At 49.2% G+C, this 25,680-nt stretch overlaps 5 protein-coding genes and 1 non-coding gene across 6 annotated transcripts; 3 read left to right on the top strand and 3 right to left on the bottom strand.

Moving 5' to 3' along the window:
- Nucleotides 1-9,111: 9,111 nt before the first annotated feature.
- On the top strand, nucleotides 9,112-10,005 carry J7337_000409 (uncharacterized protein; the record flags this gene model as incomplete). Its single annotated transcript, XM_044818162.1, has 1 exon — nucleotides 9,112-10,005. The coding sequence occupies one exon, from the start codon at nucleotides 9,112-9,114 to the stop codon at nucleotides 10,003-10,005; it is 894 nt and encodes a 297-aa protein (XP_044685864.1).
- A 1,625-nt stretch (nucleotides 10,006-11,630) lies between these two features.
- J7337_000408 (uncharacterized protein) lies at nucleotides 11,631-14,128 on the top strand (the record flags this gene model as incomplete). Its single annotated transcript, XM_044818161.1, has 3 exons — nucleotides 11,631-11,726; nucleotides 11,779-13,641; nucleotides 13,691-14,128. 3 exons carry the CDS (start codon nucleotides 11,631-11,633, stop codon nucleotides 14,126-14,128), a joined length of 2,397 nt encoding a protein of 798 aa, XP_044685863.1.
- An 876-nt stretch (nucleotides 14,129-15,004) lies between these two features.
- On the top strand, nucleotides 15,005-16,192 carry J7337_000407 (uncharacterized protein; the record flags this gene model as incomplete). Its single annotated transcript, XM_044818160.1, has 4 exons — nucleotides 15,005-15,026; nucleotides 15,078-15,098; nucleotides 15,153-15,383; nucleotides 15,438-16,192. 4 exons carry the CDS (start codon nucleotides 15,005-15,007, stop codon nucleotides 16,190-16,192), a joined length of 1,029 nt encoding a protein of 342 aa, XP_044685862.1.
- A 264-nt stretch (nucleotides 16,193-16,456) lies between these two features.
- On the bottom strand, nucleotides 16,457-17,806 carry J7337_000406 (uncharacterized protein; the record flags this gene model as incomplete). Its single annotated transcript, XM_044818159.1, has 2 exons — nucleotides 16,457-17,100; nucleotides 17,548-17,806. The coding sequence occupies 2 exons, from the start codon at nucleotides 17,804-17,806 to the stop codon at nucleotides 16,457-16,459; spliced, it is 903 nt and encodes a 300-aa protein (XP_044685861.1).
- Nucleotides 17,807-20,292: 2,486 nt separating this feature from the next.
- On the bottom strand, nucleotides 20,293-20,374 carry J7337_000405. Its single transcript has one exon. It is a non-coding gene; the product is annotated as a tRNA-His (tRNA).
- Nucleotides 20,375-21,300: 926 nt separating this feature from the next.
- Nucleotides 21,301-24,753, bottom strand: J7337_000404 (uncharacterized protein; the record flags this gene model as incomplete). Its single annotated transcript, XM_044818158.1, has 2 exons — nucleotides 21,301-23,248; nucleotides 24,386-24,753. The coding sequence occupies 2 exons, from the start codon at nucleotides 24,751-24,753 to the stop codon at nucleotides 21,301-21,303; spliced, it is 2,316 nt and encodes a 771-aa protein (XP_044685860.1).
- Nucleotides 24,754-25,680: the final 927 nt, after the last annotated feature.

The following is a 25,680-nucleotide window of genomic DNA, read 5'->3' as shown; positions in this document are numbered from 1 at the left end:
GGGATATGATCTTCAGGTTGGAGATCACCCGAACCAGGACCCTGCCCCAACTCCCAAGAGCCGAAACACAGAGTAAGCCCCCCCACCTGTCAGTTCGGCTAGGATTGCTAGTGGTTCAGCTAGATCCCTGCTACTGCACTCGACGTCCCGCCAAGCTGTGGACGATTCAGACTTTAGATAAGCCTGTCCATCGCTGATATTCTTCTTCTTCAATGCGACTCTATAAAATAGCCAGGATCGCTTCGTCAGCCTGGCATGTTGGAAGTAGATAGCAGCGAGATTGCACTCCAGCGTTAAGCATCCCTGCATATGATCTTTCGTGGGGTTTCAGGCACAAGACTGAATGAGTGGCTGGCTCTCGACGTTAAGCAAGAAAGACTCCATAGGTCTCAAAACGGCGCCAATCAAAGCCCAGTATTGTAACTTGGGTTAAGGAATTGAGTGCAGCAGAAGTTCCGTGTCTAAACTTTTCCAAAATACGAGACTCGTTTGGAGGCAATACCGAGCCACTATGCCCCCTGGTCACGGATAACCAATCTTCCATAGCTCTTAAGGATGAATTTGTCGAGATCAGGCTAGCAAATCGCTTTTTGTTTTGGTGAAACGAAGACATAACGTCTTTTGAGAGTTGAAGTCTTCAGTCTCAAGGGCCAAATGTTGTGATCCTGGTCCACTAGCAGACTTCATAGCTTGGGGCACCCGAGTCATGCCGGTACCAATTCCTGGTCGTTCCGCACCCAAGTAACGGATAAACATCAAGATCGAGATCGTTGCTAAAACATCTTTGACGGTGCTTGATTAGTGTCGGTCAGGGGCCCAGGGACAGTTGGCCTCAGCTGACAACTTAAAGGTACTTTTCCCGGAACCAGCAGGTAGTCCACGATACCATCGTCTTGGACTCGGAGATGAGAGACAATCTTGGAACTACTGGCCCGTGCCTCATTGGCCGTGTTTGTTTCTTGCCGTCTCGACCGGTGAACCATTGAGTAGCCGCCAAGAAAGTTTGAGAATGGGTGCGGGAAAAAAAAGAAAGGGAAACGAACAGTGAAGATCCAATACGAGCGGTTTCGAGTAGCCAATTTCAACTAACGGGCCGCCAAGAGAGCGAGCCGTTTAGGCAGCCAAATTATCAAGCCATTTGAGTTCATGGTAATTCCAGTGCCCCTGGCCTTGTTTGATAATGGCAAGCCAGCGGTTTGCTGTACATTGTTCTCTTGTCCCTTTCCAACACTCACTCGAAAATAGAAACATCCAGGTCAATGCAAAAGAGAGCTCAGGCTCATTGACGATCTGACCGGCTCCTCTGGACGGTTCCTTCCGATTGGCGTGGACAGGCATGTGGCACGTGGCAGCCAGCCAATGCTAAATCCACCGTTGTTTCGAACTGGTCTCAAATCAGTTCATGACCCAGAGCCTGGAGTTTGCAGGGCTGAGATTGACGTAGACTAGACGCACCTCAACGCTCTTCTCAGCCAGAAAGGCGCTTCAGAGTTCAGATCTGACCCTGCATGCGATTTCTGTGGGCTTGGTGACATGTAACGATAACGCACGGTAGTTGCGGTTAAAAAAAGATCAACTGTAAAACAAACACTGCGCTTGAAGTCTGTACATGCCGGTCACACGGAATTTGGCTGCACGGCTATCAATGCTTTTGAGGCCCTCTCAGAGCCAAGGGAAGCCCAGAAACCGATGACGGTATCATTTGCTTCAGTTGATGGTGAATTGTATGAAGATGAATCTGCTTGCCTCGTCTTCTGTAAGGTAATGAAACTTGAAAGAGCACCTCCTGAACCCGTGACGTGGCCGCTTCAGGCTCAAACGTCACTTTCTGGCAATAGACCGGATCGATAGTTCCTGCCAATAGATGGATGTTCATGCTTCATTCTATTGCACCTGGCCCGAATGTCATTATTGGCACATACCTTATCATTCAACCTCAAATACGCCAGAGCCACAGGTACAGTTAGTATGTCCTCAATTTCCGGGGAGATGCTTCCTTTCTTCCGGAGTTGAGGCGTGTTCAGATGGCATCGTTGGCATCATGCTTCCTGCACTAGTGTCAGCAACTCACAGACTGCATTCAAAGCGTTATGCACTGTAGATATGTTCAACATCTGTCAAAGCGCATCGAGGATGTCACGCTTATCGGCATAATAGAGGCCATCACAGACGTGCCTGAGTGCTGTGCGTTAGTTTAGCTATGAAGTTGAGTGTTTCAGATGCTAAATGATGATGATGATGATGATGATGAAAGTCATCCGACATCAACAAGCCACAGAACGATCTGGCCAGAACAGGACTCAGAACAGGATAAACCCGTAAGCGAACAGAGTCCACAGACCTATCAGAAATTCCTAACGACATGCAACGGCTAAAACAAAAACATATGCTCATTTCTCGAATCAGCCGTACCGGAACGCTCGCAACAGGCCGCCCTCAGTTAGCTCACGATAATAATACAGCCGCATTATAGCTGAGCCGCAGCCCTCAGGAGGGAATGACAGCGGGCACAACTGAGGATGGATTGCGCCACTGAATGCTCGAACCAAGAGATGCTCTCAACTCGACACCACTGACAATGTGTCGTTGTGAACCAACAATCTCCAGCCTGTAGCATCCTTGGCGAATGTCATATTCAATCACTGAAACTAGCGTGGCGGATATGCATTGACAATTCCCGCAGAGTGTCGGCACCAATCTTCCCAGAGCTCGGGACATCGCATCACGAGCGCCTCTCTGGTGCTGCAGGATCGAGAGCACAGGTGCAGGTGGCCGTGGGAAGCGGTGAGATGGAGTCCCCGTAAGCAACTGCAGCTATCGAGAGTCGAAGGCATCGCTACCGTTACATCGCAAGGTGAGCCATTCAGGGTCATGCCTCGCAAATCTGGCAGGGTGATGCCGGTCGAGTGATCTTCACGGGCATGTTACGGAAGGCCAGGGCTCCCCTCACTGAATTTGTTTCAATGCACGTTTTGCACAAGTTGCTTTCGGAAACAAACTCGGCCGAGGAACGAGTTGTGCAAATCGGAGCAGGAGCAGGGTCCCCGGTTACGACACTGCGAGCCTCACGGTCTAGTCCAGATGATCAGCGCATTGCGTCTTCTGGGTTGACCCTGGAAGGGTCGGAGAATGAATTTGTGTTGGTCCTGAAGAACTCTCGGTCCGCAAACCAAGCCGACTGGTGATGAGCCAAGCATGTGGGGTCGATAAAGGCAACCGTAGCCAGCCTCTTCCCCCAATTCTAACTCTAATCCAGGGTTGAAGGGCGTCTATCACTACCTATCTCATGGTGTAGAGGTAGCCTCGAAAACACGTTGCTAGCCTGGCTCTGGCACTTATCCATGACTTTCAGACTATAGTAACTCCTGTTATTATCTGTCAATGCTGGGGGATAACCATAGGAAGAAACAAACATAGCTTGCGAGATCGCAAGCATACCCTGAATATGGATGTTTACACGGAGGACCCGAAGAAAATACTGCTACTTTTGACTATTCTCGTTTCCTAAGCCTGGCTTTCTTCGAGCGATGACACAATGCCTTCTGTTTCAGACTCATGCTTCTGGTACCCCGGGGCACAGCTAACGGCTAAAGGTACCTTGGTTATTGGAGTGGCGCGTTGGTGAGCAGTCGTCATTTTCCCATCCACCGTTCATCATGCTTCTGGCCCAAAAGGAACACACCATACCCCAAATATTCGATGATCAATTGAACAAGGAATGCTCAATAGTCTGGCATATACTGTCGAGTTTTGCTACAATGCGGCTTTGTGTACTGTACTCCTCAGAACTGTCATCACCTAGACCGCTGACTTGGCGTCAGGGGAGGCAAGAGGGCTGTGCATGCATCGCCAGCTGATCAGCACTCAAAAGCTAGCAGCCATATTTAATGCAAATACTCCGGAGAGATGGTGTCGTGCCCTGAGAGGCTGTTGATCACTTGGTCTTGTCTAAGGAGAGCAGGGTTGCATTGATGTCTTCACCTCAACAGCCAGCTTCAGCCCTGAGGATGAAAATGAGACAGGTCAGCTGCCCAGACCCTGCTGCGTGTCAATTGAGATAGGCTGGGCTGGGTGACTTCTGTCAATCTTAGTCCAAAGGGATCAACGCTTGGGATTAATCTCATTCTCCAGTTGTTGGCTGAGCGATGTGGAGGAGGCGTTGGAAACGTTGGGGTCTCAGAGAGTAATTTGACAAATCAGCATCAACGTAGCCCACTCTCAACTATCAACCACAAACACTTAATCTCATTGCACCACCAAGCCCTACGGGACAAACCTTCAACAATTTTAACATTTCAAGGGGCGAGAGGATTAGAGACGAGATGACATGGCATGAGGAGATCGCGCTTCAGTAGTAGGAAGCAAAGATGGTGTGTGAGTTGTGCATTGGTAGTAAAACTCAGGAAATAAACAGAGGCTGTAGGGTTTGGTCCACGTTGAGGAGGCGTTCAAGGGTGCGGTAACCGGCATGCAGGATGCTGTATGGCAACAGGGGATCGCCTTGATAGTGGGAGCTCAGTTGAGGCCCCTGCCGTTCCGTGGCTTTCAAGTTGGAGCCAGGAGCGTGGGCAAGGCTCAATTGATTTATGGACTTTGGCTTAGAGACAAGGATTAGACAAAGTTTGGGCAGGTCACTGCTTGTGTAGCGCTGCGTGTAAAGAGCCAAGTCAGGAACGGCGTGAACAATCAGCCGGGTACGACAAGGGTTTTCACCGTGGGCGGTGGAGCAGAGATCTTGGTACTAGGTTTTATGGTCTGGCGGTTTATCCATTTCAGGGTAGAAAATACGTATTTTGCACGTCATGGTTTCTCCTCAAATCAATGCAATGTCTGTCCACCCTGGGAATGCTCCTGTTGATGGCTTGTTCTGTGGCCTTTTGCAGTTGGAAATTGCTTCACTCCAACTCCGTATTGTGAGCCTCTAAGCACTTGCAGAAATGTTAATCTGTATCTCCGGATCTAAACGCCGTTACCTGTTCGGGTCTCTGCTCGGACGTCTTTAGGCCAGGAATGGATGTTGGTGAACGAAACGAGGTGTGACACGAGCGCCCAGGCCCGGCACGAACCCTTAGGCCCATGTTGGTGAAGTGTCGGTGCTGGTGCTGGTGCTGGTGTTCACATACGTACTGCCAACATTACTGGATCCCCACCGTTTGGTTCAACTCCCGTCTTGTCCAACGTCCCAAGTGCCGTGAGAGGCAAGTTTATTTAATCGCCGACGACACCTGTCAGTAGGATTTGTCGAGCCATGGGGCATGGGAATACAAGCTGGATATAAGAGATAGTGATGATGATCACCTGCTCACCGACGATCCTCTCTTTTCTGATGTAATTGATTCTCCCCTCGACTCAACTCTGGAGAGGAGTTACTGGCAACATGTCTTTGGCGGGGGAATGTCTGGTTAAGCAGAACCCCTGTTTTCTTCTTAGCAGTGGCTGACCATTGCAACTGCCTGCATAGGAGCCCCTGTGCTCGTACCAACGGACATGGATATGCCGACATTGGAGGTCTTTGGTTGCGATAAGGCATCAAGAGAGGCTTGAAGTTACATACGGTGACTTGGCGTGTGACGAACATAGACTGTTACGTCCTGTACCATCAAGTAGGTGGCTTGCTGGATTACCAAGTTCTGTTTCGAGTGGCAGAGGCCAGAACCAGAACCAGAGCAGAAACAGAAACAGAAGCAGAGAGTAAACGTCTGGACGCTAGACAAGCTAACAAGCCTTTCGAAGTTATGAAATCCAGCCAAGGACCCGTCTGTGATCGACCTTTACAGTGGACGGATCCACTAGCAGTTATCCACTGTTCATTTTCTCCCCAATCTCCAATGCTCCGGTGAACTGGTCAGGCTGGTCCATCCCGTCCGTCTTGTCTTGACTCTAAGAAAGAAAACCGCAAAGGACCACTATCGCACTCGGATCTAGCTTCATTGATCGTGGGAATACCCACTAAAGAGTAGGGAGGGAGGGGCCCTGCGGGCTGAGCCTGAGCCTGCCCGACCCCGGCCGCGGCGCTTTCCCAAGCCAAGCCAAGAGCCTGGGTGCCCCCGTCTCGGTCTCAGCAAGTAATGGACCTCGGTGGTATCCACTTTGGATCTCATCTCATACGCCCACGATGACCCTCTCTCTCTGTCTCTGTCTCTGTCGACCTCCTCTCTCTACAACACGCCCACACTCTCTTGGCTCCTCTGGCCAATGCCTCATCTCGGACCTCAAACGCAGCAGCAGGACGAGCCACTGTTACAGGTTAAGCACCCTTCGGCTCCAACCGGAGTCTGTGGTTCGGTGCTGCAAGACGGAGGCAACTCAAATTTTGGGTTCCCTCTTCTCGATCTGTAACCAGGTGTCTGGTCGTCCGTCCGTCCTTGGAGGCGGTCCGGTCCCCTCTTTCTCCGCCACAGATTCCAAGCTGCTGGCTCAATAACCGTCAACCTGGGTATGCGTCGTCCGTTTTCACTAAATCCTGATCCCATTTCCGACGAACAATTCTACTAGCGTTGATTCATGCATACATACTGCACTGTATGTATAGCCAGTCAGTCAGTTGTTATTCAGCCTTCCAGCCAGTGGCCGCTCCCACTTCCACCTCCGCAGAGCAACAGATAGCGGTCCTTTTTAGAGGGATCTGCCATCCCTTGCCTTGACGCCCCAAACTCGACGCCATCAACTGGTTTAGACTCCTCGGCTTCTGTCCCCCCTGTCCCCGTCCCCGTCCGCCGCCGTAGACTGGTTAAACGTCCTGGAACTTGCAGAGGAGAGGGTGCCTCTAAGGTAGTGCGTGCCAAAATGTCCCTCCCCTCCTAATGTGCTCTAACCTGGGCTAGCTGGCCTGGTTAATAATGCTTTAGGAATAAAGACAAACCAAAAAACATCCAATGACTCCAGGGAAAAAGTGCTGTAACATGGGGTAGAGTGGCGAGATGGTCCCTACACAATTACACCGAACGGCAAGTTGCCAAAGTCAAGTCGCGTTGCAGCGAAATACAGTAATGGGACCAGAGCGTTAGTGAGCTCCAAGGGCACTAAGAGACTGGATAGTGGCCGGCACTACACCACCTCGGATCATTATTCGAGTTGGTACATTCATAGAACATACCATGCAATGCCATTTTTATACGGTGCAATAAACGAGACTATGTCTCGAGGACGGTACAGAGGCGCTATTTGCACTTCTAAGCCCACATTGGAAACTACTGTACGCCGCCATCGACACAAACCAAGGTAGCCTAGAGAGGTATCGACGGATGGATGCTACTGTACTCATGTTGGAAAAGGTCTACCTCGTCTCAGTTCTGGTGTTAGTGCCAGCCCTTTTCTCCATATCTTGCCTTGCCTTGCTTTACTTTTCTTTGCTCTTCATCCCTGACCCTGGGTACGTCTGTCTTCATCTCCCTCTTTTATCAGTCTCCCTCTGTTTCCTTTCGTCACGCTCATCCACCCTCCACCTGCCGTCCTCTCTCGATCCCTCATCTGTGCCCCAAGTTCACTCGCTGCCGGATGGGACCCACTGAAGCCCGCTGTTGCAGTGCAGGGATCCCTTGACTTCTCTGATCTCCTGCGTGGTTCCTTGATAGCCCTGGCGTATGTATACCATGCTCGCTGCACGCCTACAACTGGAGTCAGATTTGCGACGGCCCATCCTTTGAGCTTGCGTTATTCAGTCTGGTATTTAGCATCTGCATGGCCCTGGCTATTTGCACTACACTGCACTACATCACACTATCCTCTTCGTCTCCCAAGCACTCCTGATCTCCACTGCCCTTACCCAGCGGGACCGGACATAGGCCCATAGCCCAGTGACGACCGTTGTTGATATCTGTCGCCGAACCCCCAGTATTGTCTGGCTTGAATGGACCTGTTTCAACTGTCTACCTGACTCGATTCACATCAACTAGACGTCAAATAGCTTGTTTTCACGACTCAACACTCTCAGGCGAACCTCGGAGTCCAGTCATATTATCGACTCTTGCTCGCTCCGAGTCCAATCAACTATAAGCTTCAATATTCCCCTGGCTCGTCTACTTGGTCTCTGGTATTATCCCTCAAAAACCACCACCACAGCCATAAACCTCTCCCCCAGCCCCAGCCAAATCTCTTCCCGATCCACTAGGCAATACTTGGACCGCCTGCATTAACACGGCACGCCCTGTTAAGACTTAAGCACTCAGCTCCCACACAACCTGGCTTCTGGATCCTCAGCTTCACCTGTCTTTTTATATCCCACCTTCAGCCACTCTACACCTTCACCTTCTTATATACCCACAATCGCACAACTTCTTCACCTCTTCAACAGTGTATACACTCTTCGCTTGTCAGATCAGAACTTATACGCCACCTTATAATCGCTGATTTATTTACGATTGGATCTCACCGCCGCATCTTATACCCTAATCCAAGGCATTTGGTAAACGTCTACCTGTCGTTCCTCCAAGTTTAGACAACATCTTTTGCATCAGATCTTCTACTCTGCCCCAGCGAGCGTCTGAAATTATTATGCTGTGACAAGTCAACATCTTGCCAACAACTATTTCCGCCTCATCTCTGCATCCTACACAAGCATTGCCTCAGAGGCTCGTCCAAGTTTTACAAAATCATGGAACTCATGGAACTAGTCGAGAACGAGCCCACTGCTCGTCCCTTCCAGTGTGACTGGCAATCGTGCACAAAGGTTTGTTGCCAGAATCATTCGTGGCCGTAGGACTTGACTGACTCCTGCTGCAGAGCTTTAATCGAAAGTCCGATCTACAGAGGCATTATCGTATACATACTAATGAAAGACCATACGCTTGCTCTATTCCTGGCTGTGGGAAGAGCTTCATCCAACGGAGTGCTCTGACTGTTCATATTCGGACACACACAGGAGAGAAGCCTCATCAATGCCAGCACATCGGTTGTGGAAAGCGTTTCTCGGATGTAAGTGTAGACTAGCCAGTGGTTCGAATGGGATTAACAGATAACACAGTCATCAAGTCTGGCTCGTCATAGGCGGATTCATACTGGAAAGCGTCCATATAAATGCGCTCACGATGGATGCTCTAAGAGGTAGGCCGCAACATACCCATTGATTCCATCACGTACTAACTCGACCTCAGCTTTTGCCGTAAAACAACCATGGTCAAGCACCAGCGGAGATCCCACCAGCAAGGAATGAACCCCAACGACATCGACGATTGCTCCTCGGATTCTGACGATGACGAGTCTCCCTCCACTCCTCAGCACTCCTCGATGACTTGGTCACCTCATGAGATGGTTTCCATGAACCAGGGTGCCCCTGGCGGGCCCTTACATCGTGCCTCCTCTTACGCTGATTTTGAATCACAAGTCCATGGCCACCACATGCCACAGCATTACGGCAACCGGCAAGGAATTCCTGCCAATGTTCCTCATGAGTACCACGGCACTCCAGTTCCCGAACAACACGCACACGTTCAGCTCGTCCATCGAGCAGCAACCATGCCGAGACAGGCTTACTATGTCACTGAAGCTGGGAATCCAGGTGTTGCTACCATGACAAGCACTGTACCGCCTCATTACCAGCTATCGCAGCAAGTGGAACGACCTCCTATGGAGCTTCCATATTCAGCACCCGGAATTGCGACGTCGATTCAAAGCAGTCCAAGCACCTTTTCTGCTACATCGGTCCCCAGCCCTATGATTCCCGAGGGCTTTTATGCGCACCAGCCTGGAAGCCAGCCAGCATACACAACAGCCGAATCTCAGCCAGCAATGATTCAATACCAGCAACCCATTCAACACCATATGGCTCAGCCACAACAGCCAGTGGTATCCCAAGCGCAGCATATTCCCCCAACCGCCGGACACTACGCTCCACCGTCAGCCCACCCACAGCAAGAGCAGTGGCCACACTATGACCCGCCGATCGAAGTTACAACAATCGGACAGTTGCCTGCATATGGAACTGCAGTTTATGATATTTACGGGCCAAAGATTGAGTTTGAGGATCCTTCATTGCAACTACCCAGCAGCAGACTGGCGAGTATGTGATGGATGACTGCTTGCCTATGTTTTACGAACGCCATATTCAACACATTAAGCAATTACCCCTTTCGATTTACGATAATCACTTGTAACATCACGATCATACCAAGGCTGGACCACACAACGATCTCTGTTTCATGAACTTAATTATTATTCTTGAAGAGGATATACCCATCGGGACATTATTGGAGGAAACGTACTGTTCTATTGCATCCACGAGCATATCTCTAGAACGCATGGAAGCTGTCATCCGCGATTTGAAAAGCATGTCATTTGGCGTTTCTGTTTTGCTTCTTACCATTAGTGGAATTTTGAGAGCAATTTGCCTTTTGCAGCCAATGTTCCAGCTTAACATTTCTGATATTGGATGGTTGGCATTACAGCACACTGTGCCATTCATCCTTGATAGCCTGGATCATTAATGGCACTATGCTTCTTTTCTAAACTTTCTCTACTCTTGTTGGCATTCACTTTCTTTTTTATTCAGCATTGAACAGCACCTATACCCTTTGAGAGAAATGTGTCGATATTGGATTAGACAGATAATTAGTCAGGGGGGAGGGGGGGCCACTGGGGATAACATTTTGAGAAGGCAGAACAGGGCTTCATGAAGATTCAAGAGGGCAAGAAAGGTTTATTGGGACTTTTGGGGGGCGATAGGGGCGATAGGAGAAAATGAGAATACCCACGCATGACAGAAATGGAGAAAGTAAACGAAGCTCCTTATTTACATCTAATATACCCACATAGATATCCTTCCATGAGATCTAAGAAACTTAGAAACTACCCTTTACCTGGTGAGAAAGCATTACCTGAGATATTGGATGAAGGATATAGAGTAGCAAGGCCTATCACAAAGAGGCTCGCCTATGTTGATCTACGTCTCTCCGAGTGTTTTTGTCACTTAGAATTGACGTCTCAACATGTCTTACTTCCACTAGCCTGCCAGATCTATCCCCCAACACATACACTAGGCTTTCACTGATCACAACAACCAAAGTCCCGAACACAAGCTGTTTTGCAAATTCGCAGTCAAAGCATTACTGCCACTTACACAGCACCTATTCACAACCAATGACGAGAGGGTTGTGCCATGACCGCGATCGGGAGACGGAAGATCTGATGGCCGAGAGAGGATGACTCAGCATCCTCTCAAATAGGAAAGGGCCCATCGTGTGATGCCGAACAGCGGACCAGAGTGGCAAGCGAACCGAACTCCCCCCATCGATTACATACTGATGATGCCTGCGCGCGATTCACTATGAGTGCATCCCGGTAGACAATCCATTCGTCTCTTTGAGTAGACTTAACACGAAACAATCTCGGTGCACGGCAAACGATTGCCTCCCGAGAAACCGTTAGACGTGGCGGAGGCGCAGACCATCTGCCTACCTACTTGCACGTCGTCAAGACACTTTACAACCAACCTTTTTCTGAGCGTCAGTACGAAGATCATCATCCCGAAAGCACTTCTGGTGCATCTAGTTCCCAAGCATGGCTTATAATGCCATGATGCTGCCTGTATGTTGTTGCGGAGTTTAGGCGAAAGCTATCGCCGACGGTAACTAACGGGGCTCTAGAACATGGCAGCGACAACAACGGAGTTATGGCCTTCGATTACGAATATCGCCATGACCCCCTGGCGGCATATGACTTCAGTCACACCCAGTCGGTCGGTCCCTTCGAAGAAAGGCGTGGAACAGACAAATGTGACGGAAGCTCAACGAGTATGTCGCAACTGTTTGACATTTTCAACCACCATACTAATCTGTATCACAGGTGACCGAATTCCGAATCCCCGAATTCCTTCAACAAGCTGACTTTGGTTCCCTCTCTCGCTCACGATTCTCTCCCATGACCCCGATGACTGCTCAGACAACTATCTCCAATATGGGCCACATTGGCCTCCGAGCGGCCAACCCCATTTTGCGACACCCTCAATTTCAGCCCCGCGTATCGACCCAGTCGTCTTTCCTACGCTCGTTTTCGCAGTCTTCTTCCGGTATTCTCTCATCTTCTCGTGGTATCTCAACTCTCGGTGCATTTTCTGTTCAGCGCAGAGCATTCGGCAGCTCCAATGGCATTTCCCGTAACCAACTGGCAACTTTGGAGGAATCCGCCAATCGAAACCCCGGTAATGCGAATGCGCAAAACGCTTTCTACCAGCTCCTTCTCCGCGCCAACATGCCTGCTATTCTTGTGGAACGATATCAATCTGGACGCTTTGCCTCCAACGCTGCAACCAACGATGCTTACCAGCGAGCCCTCACGATGCTTGGTGTTAACGCTAACCAAGCTGCGAATGCGCAAGGTGCTGTGAACGGAAACTTTGCTGGAACTCAATGGCCAACTTATGAGCAAGGCATTGCCAACGCTGCTGTGGCTGGGTCCGCCAATGGTGGTAATCCTATGGGCCACAAGGGTGAGCCCATCCACGTTATTGTTCAGGAGTCAACTCGGTCTACTATCTTCCGCTGGGTTAAGTTTTTGGCTATTTTCATTGTGACCACCTATCTCTGTTTCGCCCTTGTTACTATTGCCATCGAGGCGTTCAGTACATTCCGTCGCGGTGGACCTAGTAGCAAGGCAGACTCTGAGGTCAAGGCTGAGAAGCAAAATACTCGGTTCAACGATGTTCACGGTTGCGACGAAGCCAAGGAGGAACTCCAAGAAGTTGTCGAGTTTCTGAAGAATCCCGAGAAGTTCAGCGATCTTGGTGCTAAACTGCCCAAGGGCGTCCTCCTGGTTGGTCCTCCTGGTACTGGTAAGACGCTTCTCGCTCGAGCTGTTGCCGGCGAAGCTGGTGTCCCTTTTTTCTACATGTCTGGTAGCGAGTTCGACGAGATCTTTGTTGGCGTTGGTGCCAAGCGAGTTCGTGACCTTTTCACCGCGGCCAAGAGCAAGTCCCCTGCTATTGTTTTCATTGACGAACTTGATGCCATTGGAGGCAAGCGAAACCCACGCGACCAAGCTCATGCCAAGCAGACACTGAACCAGTTGCTTACCGAATTGGATGGCTTCGATCAGGACAGCAAAATCATCATCATTGGAGCCACCAACTTGCCCAAAATGCTCGACAAGGCCCTTACCCGACCCGGACGATTTGACCGCCATGTGAATGTTGAACTGCCCGATGTTCGTGGCCGCATTGCTATTCTCAAGCACCACGCCAAGAAGATCAAGGTTGGACCTGATGTTGACCTCGAAGCTATTGCTGCTCGATGCCCCGGTCGATCTGGTGCCGAGCTTGAGAACATGCTGAATGTTGCCGCTCTCCGAGCCAGCCGGGCCAAGGCCAGTGTTGTTCGGAAGCAAGATATGGAATGGGCCTACGACCGAGTCACCATGGGTTCTGAACGCAAGTCAATGGTTGTCACTGAGAAAGAGAAGGAGATGACTGCTTATCACGAGGCTGGCCATGCGCTTGTCCAGCTTTTCGACAAGGAGAGCTCAAACACTCTGTACAAGGTCACAATTCTCCCCAAGGGTCCCTCGCTGGGTCATACCGCCCAACTTCCTCAGATGGACAAGTATTCCTACACCGCTGCTGAGTATATGTCAAACATCCGCGTCGCACTTGGAGGAAAGATGGCCGAAGAGCTAAGATACGGCGACGACAAGGTGACATCTGGTGTTTCATCGGTAAGTTCTAAAGGAGAAGCTATAACGAACATATACTCATTTTTCTTAGGATCTCGAGAGAGCCACCGACCTGAGCTTCATGATGGTGACACTCTTTGGCATGTCGAGTGTTTTGGGACCTGTTGAATATGGCCGAAGATACGAGAACCTCAGTTCGGAAACAAAGGCAGCAATTGAAGGCGAGGTTCAAAGGACAATACGAAAATCATATGAGGATGTACGAAAACTGTTGACGGACAAGCGAAACGAACTCGACTTGTTAGCCAAGGCTCTCGTTAAATACGAGACTTTGGACAAGGCCGAGGTGGAGAAGGTGATTCGCGGTGAAAGCCTTCCTGGGCGTATCATCGCTCCTAAGGGACCTATGACATTGCCTATCCCTCAGCAAGCCCCGACACCTCCTGGCCTCGGTGGCGTGGCTCATCCTCAACCTCCGGAGACACCTGCACCGCCAGCTGCAGCAGACACATCAAACACTGAAGGATGAGCTCCGAGATTTGGTAGTGAAAAACACGCCAAGACTGGGGTCAGAGAAGGTGAAGAGGATGCGATGGGTAGTTCACGCCACATGCATTGTGTGACACGTGGGAAAAAGCGGTGATGATCCAACTCAAGCGCATATTTCTACAGCGAGCATTGCGTATGGAATTGGATGGCATACCCTTGCGAGACATGAACGAGAATGGGACTTCCTAGCGAGGGGCGAACTGGCTTGGGCATATGCTTAGCGATTGATGTCTATATTGATATGGACTTTTATCCGTTGGAGCAAAGTGGCAATGTGAAGGAAGTCAGGAGCCGAGACGAGCATCATTATCAACTAGGAATAGGAGATTGATGCAGCGAATCTTTGGTATAGGCCTACACTAAGCGTTACATGGAATTACCCTCTCGTTTATCTGTCTCGATTGTAATAATTTAATTTGTATGTGTATTTTATGGATGGTTATGAGATATGTGATTGTACTTCAGTTTCTTCTTGTGAGTGACCAGATATGTGTATACATATATATATATATATGTATATTATATGATCTGATATGCTAGGGTCGTCAGATACAATCTTGGGCATATTGATGGAGATTGTAGTTGAAGTAAAAATCTCCGGTAGCGGAAGATGACAAAAGAGCAAGAGAACGTGGGGGAGGGGAAAGTGAATCGTCGAATCCCCCAACTTGGAATGACGAATGCGGGCCCAGTTTATCAAAGACCCCCCAACCTGTATCCGAGGTATAAGAGGCCATTAACGTCAAACGACGAGATATTGCGTCTTGAGATTCTTCTTTACCTGTTGGTACACACTCAGCAAGCGCAGAAACTCAATTATACAACTGCATAACGCTCAATTGGCAAGGTTATCGTCATGACAAAGGTTCTCCTCACTGGTAAGCTCTCATTACACCCTCAAGGTGAGGCAATCACTAATGATAGCACAGGTGGCTCAGGCTTCATTGCTGGTATGTTGTGCTTTTGGGAACGATGAAGGATAGCACTCACCCAACAAACGTTAGCTCACACCTTGCAACAACTCCTTGAAAAGGACTACATCGTCGTGACAACCGTCCGCTCAGAGGATAAGGCCCAAAAGATCCGCAATGCATTCCCGGACAAAGCAAAGGCTGGAAAGCTAGAGATTGTTCTTGTGCCAGATATTGCTAAGCCTGATGCTTTTGATGAAGTAGCAAAGACACCTGGTCTTGATGCTGTTATTCATGTTGCCAGTCCTTTCCACTATAATATCAGTGAGTCTCAGTGCATCTTGGGCCATGCTTGAATTACTGACTGACAATGTCTAGCCGACCCTAAGAAGGATCTTATAGACCCAGCCGTCATCGGCACAACAGGTATTCTCAAGGCCCTCCACGCCTCGGCCCCAGGCGTGAAGCGAGTTGTCATAACATCATCCTTCGCCTCAATTCTCGACGAAGCACACTTCACAGACGGCTCGCACGTCTTCTCAGAAAAGACCTGGAACCCAGTCACAATCGACGAAATTAGCAGCTCTTTCATGACTGCCTACCGCGCCTCAAAGACTCTTGCTGAGCGTGCAGCTTGGGACTTTGTCGCTGAGAAGAAACCCTCTTTCGACATCGTGACTGTTTGCCCGCCTCTGGTCCTGGGACCTGTATCAAAGCATCTTGCTACACTTGAGAGCATCAACACTTCCAACGAGAGGATTGTAAAGCTTCTGAGGGGTGGCTGGAAGGACGAGATCCCTCCTTGTACACCTGTTCCGTTATGGATCGACGTTCGAGATGCTGCTCGTGCTCACGTCAGAGGTCTCGAGGAACCCAACGCTGGTGGAAAGCGACTCTTTGCTACGGCTGGATGGTTCTCGCACCGTGAGATCATCGACGCTGTTGCCAAGAACTTTCCAGAGTTTAAGGATAGACTGCCTGGGCCTGAAGTCAAGGGCGGAGAGCTTCCTCCCAAGGATCAGATCTTTAAGATTGATACACAGGAGACGGAGAGGTTGCTCAAGATTGACTGGATCAGCATTGAGAAGAGTGTGACGGATCTTGTCAAGTCACTGAAGGAAATTGGTATTTAGAGGATGAGATAGATAAGTAAGTATGTTACATGGAAGAAATAAAGTAAAGTACTGTAGTGAAAGTTCCTGTTAAGGGTATTACATGTTGTAGATCGTGTAGCTCTTGGCCACTGCTCTGTGTCATCATGCATACATACATGCGTCGTGTACGATATCCAACGTCTGTCTTGGTGATCCCATTATCTGTAGTCTCCGACATAGAATCATCTTCTATAAACTCGGCATAGTTTCGGGTATGATATGGACTTGGGTATCTCTCAAGTTTCAGAGAGGCATCGTTCCTTTTCCAGGTGGCGACGTTGGAGTAGACGGGCGATAAGGAGGCGTTGATGGAAGTGCCCTCGTGGGTGGAGGCCCAGGACTAGCGAGCATGTTGAATGAAGCATCGCGAGATCTCGGGGGTCTTGGTGGAGAAGTTTGAGTGTTATAGCCAAGAGGTGCTATAAGAGCGGAGGGCGGAGGAGTGATAATTCCATCACTGAAACTTAGCGATCCATCATCCCTGACTTTTCCTCCATCCGGAGCCGTCATGACTATCATGGGAACTTGGTTGGCACTATAAATCCTCGGTGTCCTCTCATGTCGTGGCGAGAGCTTACTGCTTGTTGGTGAATACACCGGGGACGTAGGAAACCCATTCGGCTCATCAGCTAGAAATCTTCGCTCTCGAAGTCGTGCAGGCGGTGTGAGCGGGACACCATCAGGATCTGTATGAGAAATAGTGGGTGAAACCAAAGGTGTAGGTGAGTCTGCGCGGGGAGGAGGTGAAGATGGATGTTTGATGAGTCTTCGAATATCGGTCTTGCGAGATCGACGTCGTCGAAGAAGGCAGAATATGAGGGCGGCGATGGCGAGGAGACCGACGACTGAGATGATAGCTATGGTGACTTTGACGCCCAAGGGCATTCCTTTATTGTCATTGTTTGAGTCGCTACTTGAGGGGTCGGAAGTTGCGAGTGTTGAAGGGTCTGTTGTGGTGGAATATGTGGTTTCTGGTATTGAGCTTTGTATTGGAACTGAAGTTGTTTCTAATGTTGTTGGGTTTGTCGTTGTTTGTAGAGTACTCTCTGCTGTTGAAGCCTCAAATTTCGTTTGAGATGATGCATCTTGTGATTTGTCTGTTCCTTTTGCTTTTTGGCAGTCTTTGTCCTCGTTGAGAGATTCAGGATCACAAATGTGATATGGCTGTGGAGGGCCTGGATCTAGTATAGAGTGATAGCCATAACTTTTATGTGTCAGTATGAGCACTCAAGAGATACAGTAGAGATCAGCTTACTCTTGGCAAGTATTAATGAGCCAATTCACATTCGCTAGACCTGTTAGCATCTCAACCACCCAAAGCCATCATCACATACGATCTTTTCCACCCTCGCCCAGATTATCCACGCCACAAGCCTGAGCATCGCAACAATAAAGCGCCCGAAACGGCTGCTCCTTTTCCATCCAGTCCCTGTCTTGAAGAACCTCGCACACGCGCTCAATTGTCTCATCCCCTGGCACCAGCTCCTTGAGGAACCTCTCCCTACACAAGCTGATGCATAGTGGCGGATCCTGAACATCAGGCGCAATGAAGCCCCAGCTATGGCCGCTGCAGCCTTTTGTCTTGGTGGACATTTGAAGAAGTGAGAAAGAGATGGGGAGGGGGAAGGGGAAGGGGAAGGGGAGAGAATGGATGTGTTATTGATGGGACATGCTCTGGGGTTTCAGCTGAATTAAGAGGAGACAACTCGAAGCTAGCTAGAAGGGATATAGACGACAATGACAGAAACGGAAAGGAAATAGACTAATTCATAAAAAACCGGGAAGAGGAGAGGGAGAAAAGAGAAAAGGGTCAAACGAGCGAGGAGAGGAATACTTGAGGAGACGGCATCTCACATAGTTAGCCTGTCCCTTTTTCTTCTCTGGACCTATAACAGTTGCAACTGCAGCTGTAGCTGCCACTCTAATCATCCTGTGATCAACAAATCACAAAACAAAGTCTCTAGGCCCAGGCCCCAAAAGTACGAAGCACAAACCGGTGATAGTTCCCACGGCAGGATCGGTAGCATGGACAAGATCAGGCTGGTGCCTCGGTGACTCTACCACTATCATACAGCCTCAATGTAATGCATGTCTACGTCTTTTGTTTGTTCAAGTGTTACACGGCATCAACACTGCAGTTACCCGCGTCCGACGAGAATAGCCTCGTATGCCTTTCTCTCTCTCTTCCCTCCACTCAAACTTGGTAGACACGAAGGGGGCTTGCATCGTGGCGGACGGAGAATATTTCCTATACAAGAAGGTTTTCGAGGCCTCTTTCGCCGTTTGTTTCTTTAGCAGGGTTGTCTAGTTGTGGCTGCCACGATGGATGGATGGGAAAGGGACGGAAAGTCTAGAAGCCGATGTTTGTTGGTGTAGGACATGAAATGACATTACAGAAGAGGACGGTGTTTACAGGGGAACAGTAGCCGGAGAGAGAGAGAGAGAGAGAGAGAGAGACTTCAGCTGCGCTGTGTGTTGCAATGGCATAAACGGTCGTTGTTTGGCAGGCCAAGCGAGTATTCGACAAGGATGTTGCATTCTGGGTAACCAATTACGCTGAATGTGTTTTCACTAATACAATACCTAGAGTGAGGGTATATCCTAGATATTTTCTCTGAAAAGCCAGCGGCTATTCTTGTCGAGGTTTCGAGTAGAAGGCCATGCAAAGGACATGCACATACGATAGTGTCCTTGTATATGTATCTATCCTCTTCTCTCGTTCGAGTTGAGTTGAGTTCTCCCTCAGTTGCGCGTTCATCGTTTGCTGATGGTTACACAAGACCCTCCCACCCCCACTGAAGCCATGTTTTCCCGCGTGTTGGAAGAGCTGAAATGCACTGCAGGTTGCCACTTTTTTTTTTTCTTTTTTTTTTTTAGAAGGGGTCCCCCGTTTGAAGTTTGTTTTTTTCTCTCAATCTCATGTCTATAAGACGGTATCTTGCAGTAGATCATCTACCCTCCGCATTTTTGATCCTGCTGCTACTATTGCTACTGGTAGACGTTGACACAATCAGAGACACATGATTCAACTCTGCATAACAATTGTTCCAAAATATGCACCTCGCTTTTGCGGTGAAGACGAGACATTACTACTGTGCTGTACCGTGTCTGTCTAGGTATCTAGTGCACAACTCTGAGCTGAGTCGAGGCTGACTCTCGGCACAGCGAATTAGGGTCTACTACATAGACTACATACAACGTGCTCTGCTCTACTCACCCTCATATTGTGAAACAGAACCTCGGCAGCAGGGGTTATGTATGCACAAGGGACGAACGCCATCGACCTCTCACCGCATGAAATGAGTCCTACTCACGTGGGAGTTTCTAGAGTCTGGGAACTCGCCCCAAATAGAAACTTCTGTCTCTGTGATATACACGATTGGCCGAGTCTGAACCTCGTATTTGGCGTTAGCTCTCCTGAAGAGCTGATAAACCCTTGCCTTGCACAAATATCAGCGAACCACTCGCTGCGCTGCCTGCTAAAGAGCAAGCATACAGTAAGTAGGCCATACCATCCCGACGGGACTCGTCGACGTCATGACGATATAGGCTCTTCGGGAGAGTCATCATCCGTGTATGTGATGACCAGCCGGCTATGGCCTCTTACTCGTTGCTCTTCTGGTCATCACATTACACAAAGTGAGATTACTCCGAGTGCATCTTTCTCTCGTGACTCTGTCCCAGTCCGTCACTCTTGGCAACTGTAGATTCTCCGAGATAGCGGATTACACATTCGAGTATATTTCCGCAAAGGGAGTCATCTCCTTCGTGATGTGTTACAGGCCGCGCAAAGGACCGATATCTTTCCTGAGGCCGATCATCAGACTGTGCAAGGTGAAGGAAGGAAGAGTTGATCTCTATTGAGGATCTGACAAACAGCTTTTTAACTAAGCCCAACGGATAAATCGCAAGCCGTAATACATCCTATATATCATGACGTTTACGTTTATACGATTGTGTAGCAGTCAAGAACCATCGTGGATTAATAACAGCGCCTACCACAAAATGCAAAATAAACTCCAAGCATATAAAAGAGTGCATGAATCATAATTGCAAAAAATTGCAAAAGATAATTCTTTTGCCGTCAGCAAGACTCGAACTTGCGTTTTCAGTGCTTCGAAGAGCCACAAACTGATGTACTGACCCCTATACGATGACGGCTTGAGAAGATTTGATGCAAGAGTGGCCACAAATTTTAGTATATATCCCACATACGCACTGCGTCGCACCAACATGATTATACATATTGAGTAAGCCATCCTCATTGAATATACATAAATTCGTATCATGGCTCCAATCTGTAAGCACTTACCATAATGAATAACTCAAGTATGTAACCGCGTTGCAGTACATGTCACTGTCATCCACCGGAAGACCCAAGTCGGTTACGTTACAATAGTATATACTCCAGTGCTGCGGTACCAACTTCGTCGTCTTATAGTCGCTCGGCTGCATCTCAAAACGAGATATCGCCTTCTGAAGCTGATTTGTAACTATTTCGGTGGCTGTTTAACACAAATAGGCTGGGCATAGCGATCACGGCGTTAAGTTCGGTCCAGTATATGCTTCCAGAGCATCAATTAATAATAAAAAAGTATGTCTAGTTCATACAAGAGCAATGAAATACCGTCTGCCCATACCGGGTATAATTCTGCGGCACACCGACCCCAAACACCGTCCTTTCCGTTTCCGCGGAGTCTAATCTGCTAGACACATCCATCCCACCTCCCAGCCTTGAGCTATAGTACGACGAAACACAACCATCAGGTATAAAACAAGAAAAGAAAAGTAAAACAAGATAAAATGTTAGCATCAACAGCCATTCTAGTGCAAGTGGGCCGAGTCCTTTTTTGTAGACCCCCCCAAACTTCTGTCTTGCTCAAAATTCAACATCTTGTCAAAAGTCTTCTCCTTTCCCACCGTATACGGAAGTTGAACCTGACACAAAGGCGTTTTGCTGCAGGTGATGTGTAGGTGAATATTAAAGGTAATGTGAGCTGGTGATGTATTGGGCTTTGTTTCTGCTTCTAAGCGCTTCGTCCAATATGATGGGTGCTTCCTAGTGTTCATATGCCTCAGTCATCATTCTAGAAGAATGATGGCTTAGCGAGAACACGGTACTCGATGTAGTCCTCGCCGTCAATATTGATAATGGTGCCTTGTGAAACGAGTTTCCCGGTAAATGGGCCTTGCGTCTTGCGTTCATATTTCACCCCGGCATACATCTTTGCGTCTTCGGCATTCGTTCTTAGTCGGAGGCTTTCCTGACGTGCCCAGACCTTATTAAGACGTTGCATTTCGTCCCGCTCGTGTAATTGTTGCCGTCCATTAACAGCTATACCGGGGATGTTTGCTGCAGCTGCTTGGGCTGCCTGAGCGGCCGCGGCTGCTGCCCGTTCACGGTTCACTGCTTGCATATGAGCGCGATCCTGAGCGAGCTCGACGCGTGCAATCTCACGCTCCGCTAGAGCAGATGTTCTTTCGATCGCATTGTTGTTCAACGATGTTCTACTCGTGCTTTGGCGAGGAGCTGGCGCAGGCTGAGGGGGAGTGTCGATATCTATGTATGACTGGCGTGCTTCGGCTCTGGCGGCCTCGACGCGGCGACTCTGACGCAACTCATGGCCACCATATCCCATTCGCCCTGTCTGATCAGATTCTTCTCCATGATCGCCTGGAAGACGGGGTAGAGCGGGTGCAATAGACAATGGGGCAGGCGCCTTGTAATTCGTCCCCGCAGCCCTTGCCTGTGCCTCATAAACAGCCTTGGTCTCGTTTGAAGTTCGGTCCCCTTCTTTCTCTCCCATATCTATCTGGTACTGCCGAACACGGCAATATTCCTTGATCTCGTTCCGTGCAAGGTTTTTCAAGTGTGGCTCAAATGCAACTTCCTCGTATGCAATCCAGAGTGCACCAGCCCCAGCGGGAAAGTTTCCTTCAACGAAACGTCCGTCGCGCGTCTCTCGTACCAACTTAACGCGGAACATGTCATTCTGTCCCAAGATCCCGTACACTGCATGGCGATCACGGGGGTCCGGCGAGTTAGACTTTGCCCAATGCCCAATAAGAATTCTAGTAGGCCTGGTGCCGGGCAGGGGATCAACAGTATGCCGCAAAGGTTGCGGGCCACCGGGGGCTGGCTGAATGGGAGTGTGTTCGATGACAGGGCCATTTGAGGGAGGAGGGTTGGCTGGCGCAAATCCTCCGCTCGTCCTCCTCCTTTTAGCATCGCGATTCTGTTGCAAGTGTTCGGGAAGATCAACACCATAAGCGAGCTGAGGAAGATTTGTGCCGTGCTCAGCAGTGGAGTTGAGATTGGCCCGACGAACTGCTTCTTTAACGGCAGCCTTCTCGGCAGCAATTCTCTCCCCCTCAAGCTCGTCTGTCCCAGTTGCTTCGGCACGGATCTTGACATACTCCTTGACCTGTAGCTGGTCTAAGCCCACAAGATGATCCAAAAACACAATCTTGTCAAAGGTTACCCAACTTCCGCCAGGTCCCGGTGGCAAAGGATATTCGTCTGATATTGTTTCTCCAGATAATGTGGTGGGCTGGATACGGGTCCGTAATCGCTCGCGAACATCGATGAAACCAATGACAGCATGTTTAAGATCCACAGTGGGAGCCTCTGAGTCTCTCCAATATCCAATGGTGACGCCTTTGACACTTCCGGTGCTCAGACGTGGAGGCTTGCTCTTCGTTGCTGTTGCTTGTGGTTGTCGTTCGTCAGCGAGAGACCTCACCGGCTCCATTTTCCTCTCATTCAGGCCCTGGAAAATGGAGTTGCGTTTTCTCTTTGGGTAGTGGGAAGCCACGGGCTCATCCTCAGCATCTCCCATAATCTCGTCATCGCCTTCAGATGCTGGTCGAAGAGGAGACGACTTGCGAATACCGTTAGTGCGGGCGCCCACTACTATCTCGTCCTCAAGTTCGTTGAAGTCGACTCCTGACGGAGAATGTACAGTGCTCAGCGGCTCACTTAGCTCGCTTTCAGCATCTGCCTCGCCGATAGAAACCTTGCGACCGTTGATCTGTCTGTGAGGTTGAGTTAGATGCGATTCATTGGCCAGCGTTATATCCTGAAACACAGTGTGATATAAGACAAACGCATTGAATAAAGTCAACTATCGCTGAACTCGGGTAGAAAGTAAGATGACCAACGACCACTCGATCTAATAGAGCATCGGTGTATATAGTAAAAGAAAATATGCGGGCTGAGGCTGACAGGATCCCGAATCTATTGTCAAGTTGAGGTGAGGTTTGTTAGGTTGATGAAGCCCGGTGTGGTTGCAGGGGTGTATGATACAGTACGAGGTGAAAGATGACGATGTTACAGGGGCAAGGATGTGAGACCAAAGGGGGAATGGGAAGAAGAGCTGGGGTACCTAAGGTCTTTGGCAGAAACCACAGTCTTGGGTCCACACCCTGAGGGTGGATGTGAGAGCGTGTGGTTGGTTCCAAAATCCTCCTCTTTTCCAGTAAAAAGGTCAAAAGTATAGTTAATTTTGTCAAGAAGTTTGAAAGACGAGGTTGTATGTTGAGGCAAAACAAGAGGAAATAATACAAAAACAAAGATGAAAGCGTGAGCAGGAAAGAAGGTTTGAGCCAGGATGAAACAAGAGAGAGACGTTCGCTGCTGCCAGTTGTCATTGAAGCAGGAAAGTTGCAGTGCAGTTGAGTTAGCTGTAGCTCCATCTCCAACTAAAGAGAGTGAATGCAACTTGCGGTAGTGAGTGAGTGAGTGAGTGAGTGATTCAGCCTGTTCGGTTCATGTTGGGCAACATTCGACACCGCTTGGGATCAAATCCTGCCACTTGCTTGATTCGTCGATTGTGATTAGACTCACAAGTCACCGTATCTCTCAAGAAATCACCATGAGATACAGTCAGGCCAGATGCGGTCAACAACAATTGCCCTTGTGTTGACAAATCGGGCAATGCCAACTAACTTAGGCCGTAAACCCTTGTTCGAAGCCACGCCACTCGCTCACTCTCTGGCTCAATCACTTGACTGGCTGAGGACGCGAAAGACAAGATGGCGAAGCAATCGGATACGACGTGAATGTTTTGATGAGTATGGGGGAGACTTGAGGACAGGCAGAGAAAGAAAGAAAAAACAACCCATAACAAGAGAGATATGACTTGCCTTGGTGATGCGCTTATGGCGGCAGACGGAGCAACTACTGGCGACTTTCCATTAGCAGTACTAGGTGAATGCGCGTTCACCGGTGTTGGAGCGCGATCCCTGGCAACTGGAGCTGGAGTTGATGCCCTCGGTAATGGTGATGGAGGCATGTCTGCTGGTGGAGATGCGGCTCGAGGTGCTGTGGTGGCAGATATGGCAGTTGTTGCAACGGTGACAGGTGCGCTCTCAACCAAAGGGCTCTTAACCTTTATGGCGCGGGCAGAATCTGGCGTCGGAACACGAGCTGGTGAGGCAGCTCTAGAAGTTGAAGGCTTGGGAACACCAGAAGAGAGCGCGGGTGATATGGGCTCAGGTGGCGCAACCGGCCTGGGCTTGTCGCTGTCGGTATTTTCCATGACGCGACTCGAAGGAATAACCTCACTTGGTTATACTGAGGCGCGAAAGAGTTGTTTGTTAGTTGACTGGTTTCAGTCGATGAAAACGCAATTGGGTTGACTGTTGGGGGCGTTGAGAAAAAAAAAAAAAAAAAAAAAAAAAGACGAGAGAACAGAGAATTAGGTGATGGCGCGTTATCAAAAATCGAGTTTAGGTAGTTGCAAGAAAAAGAAGTGAGTTGACTTGCGCGTCAATGGTCGCAACTCAGGTTGCCAATTAATTACCTTGGGTATTACCTGAGGCTAAGGTAAGGTAAGGTAAGGCAAGGCAAGGCAGAAGACTACCAGTAACTAGTACAGCCACTGCCACAGCTTGCTTGGGAGGTGAGGTGAGATGAAATAAAATAAGGTCACCTCAGGTAAAGTTGAAGTGGATGGCGTCGGGAAGCAGGAATGGGAGAGTCAAGACCAACACCCTGGTTGGTTGAGGATCTGATTCTGGAATCTTAGAGCCGGGGGCCCAGGGCTAAAGACAATAAGCGCAGTTAGTTACATCAACTTGGCAGATAGGAAGTTGACGAGTAAGGACAAGAGAAGTGATACGTACAGGATAACTCAGAGGTTAGTTGTACGAGTTGTGTAGAGACTGAGATCAGAGCTCAACGGGTGAGAGATTGTCGAGTTGACGACGAATAGTCGAGGAAGGGGAATGAATAGGAAGGAAAGGGATAAGTTAACGTTAAGGTTGAGAAACGACGGGAGAATGAATGAATAGTAGGTACATGGAAGTCCAGGAATCTCAAAATGGGGGCGTGTGGGGCCCAGCAAAGAGCTAAGGCAAAAGTCAACAGTTACCTTGCGTCGTAACGGAATTGCCAGGGAGCCCGGAAGAGAAGTTGTGCGGAAACGGTAGAAGAAAAGAGTGGATTTATAGATGCCTTGGTTAAA

This window comes from Fusarium musae, chromosome 1 (assembly GCF_019915245.1).
Source record: "Fusarium musae strain F31 chromosome 1, whole genome shotgun sequence".
Taxonomy (NCBI): Eukaryota; Fungi; Ascomycota; class Sordariomycetes; order Hypocreales; family Nectriaceae; genus Fusarium; species Fusarium musae.
This window is presented reverse-complemented; position numbering and strand designations above follow the sequence as displayed.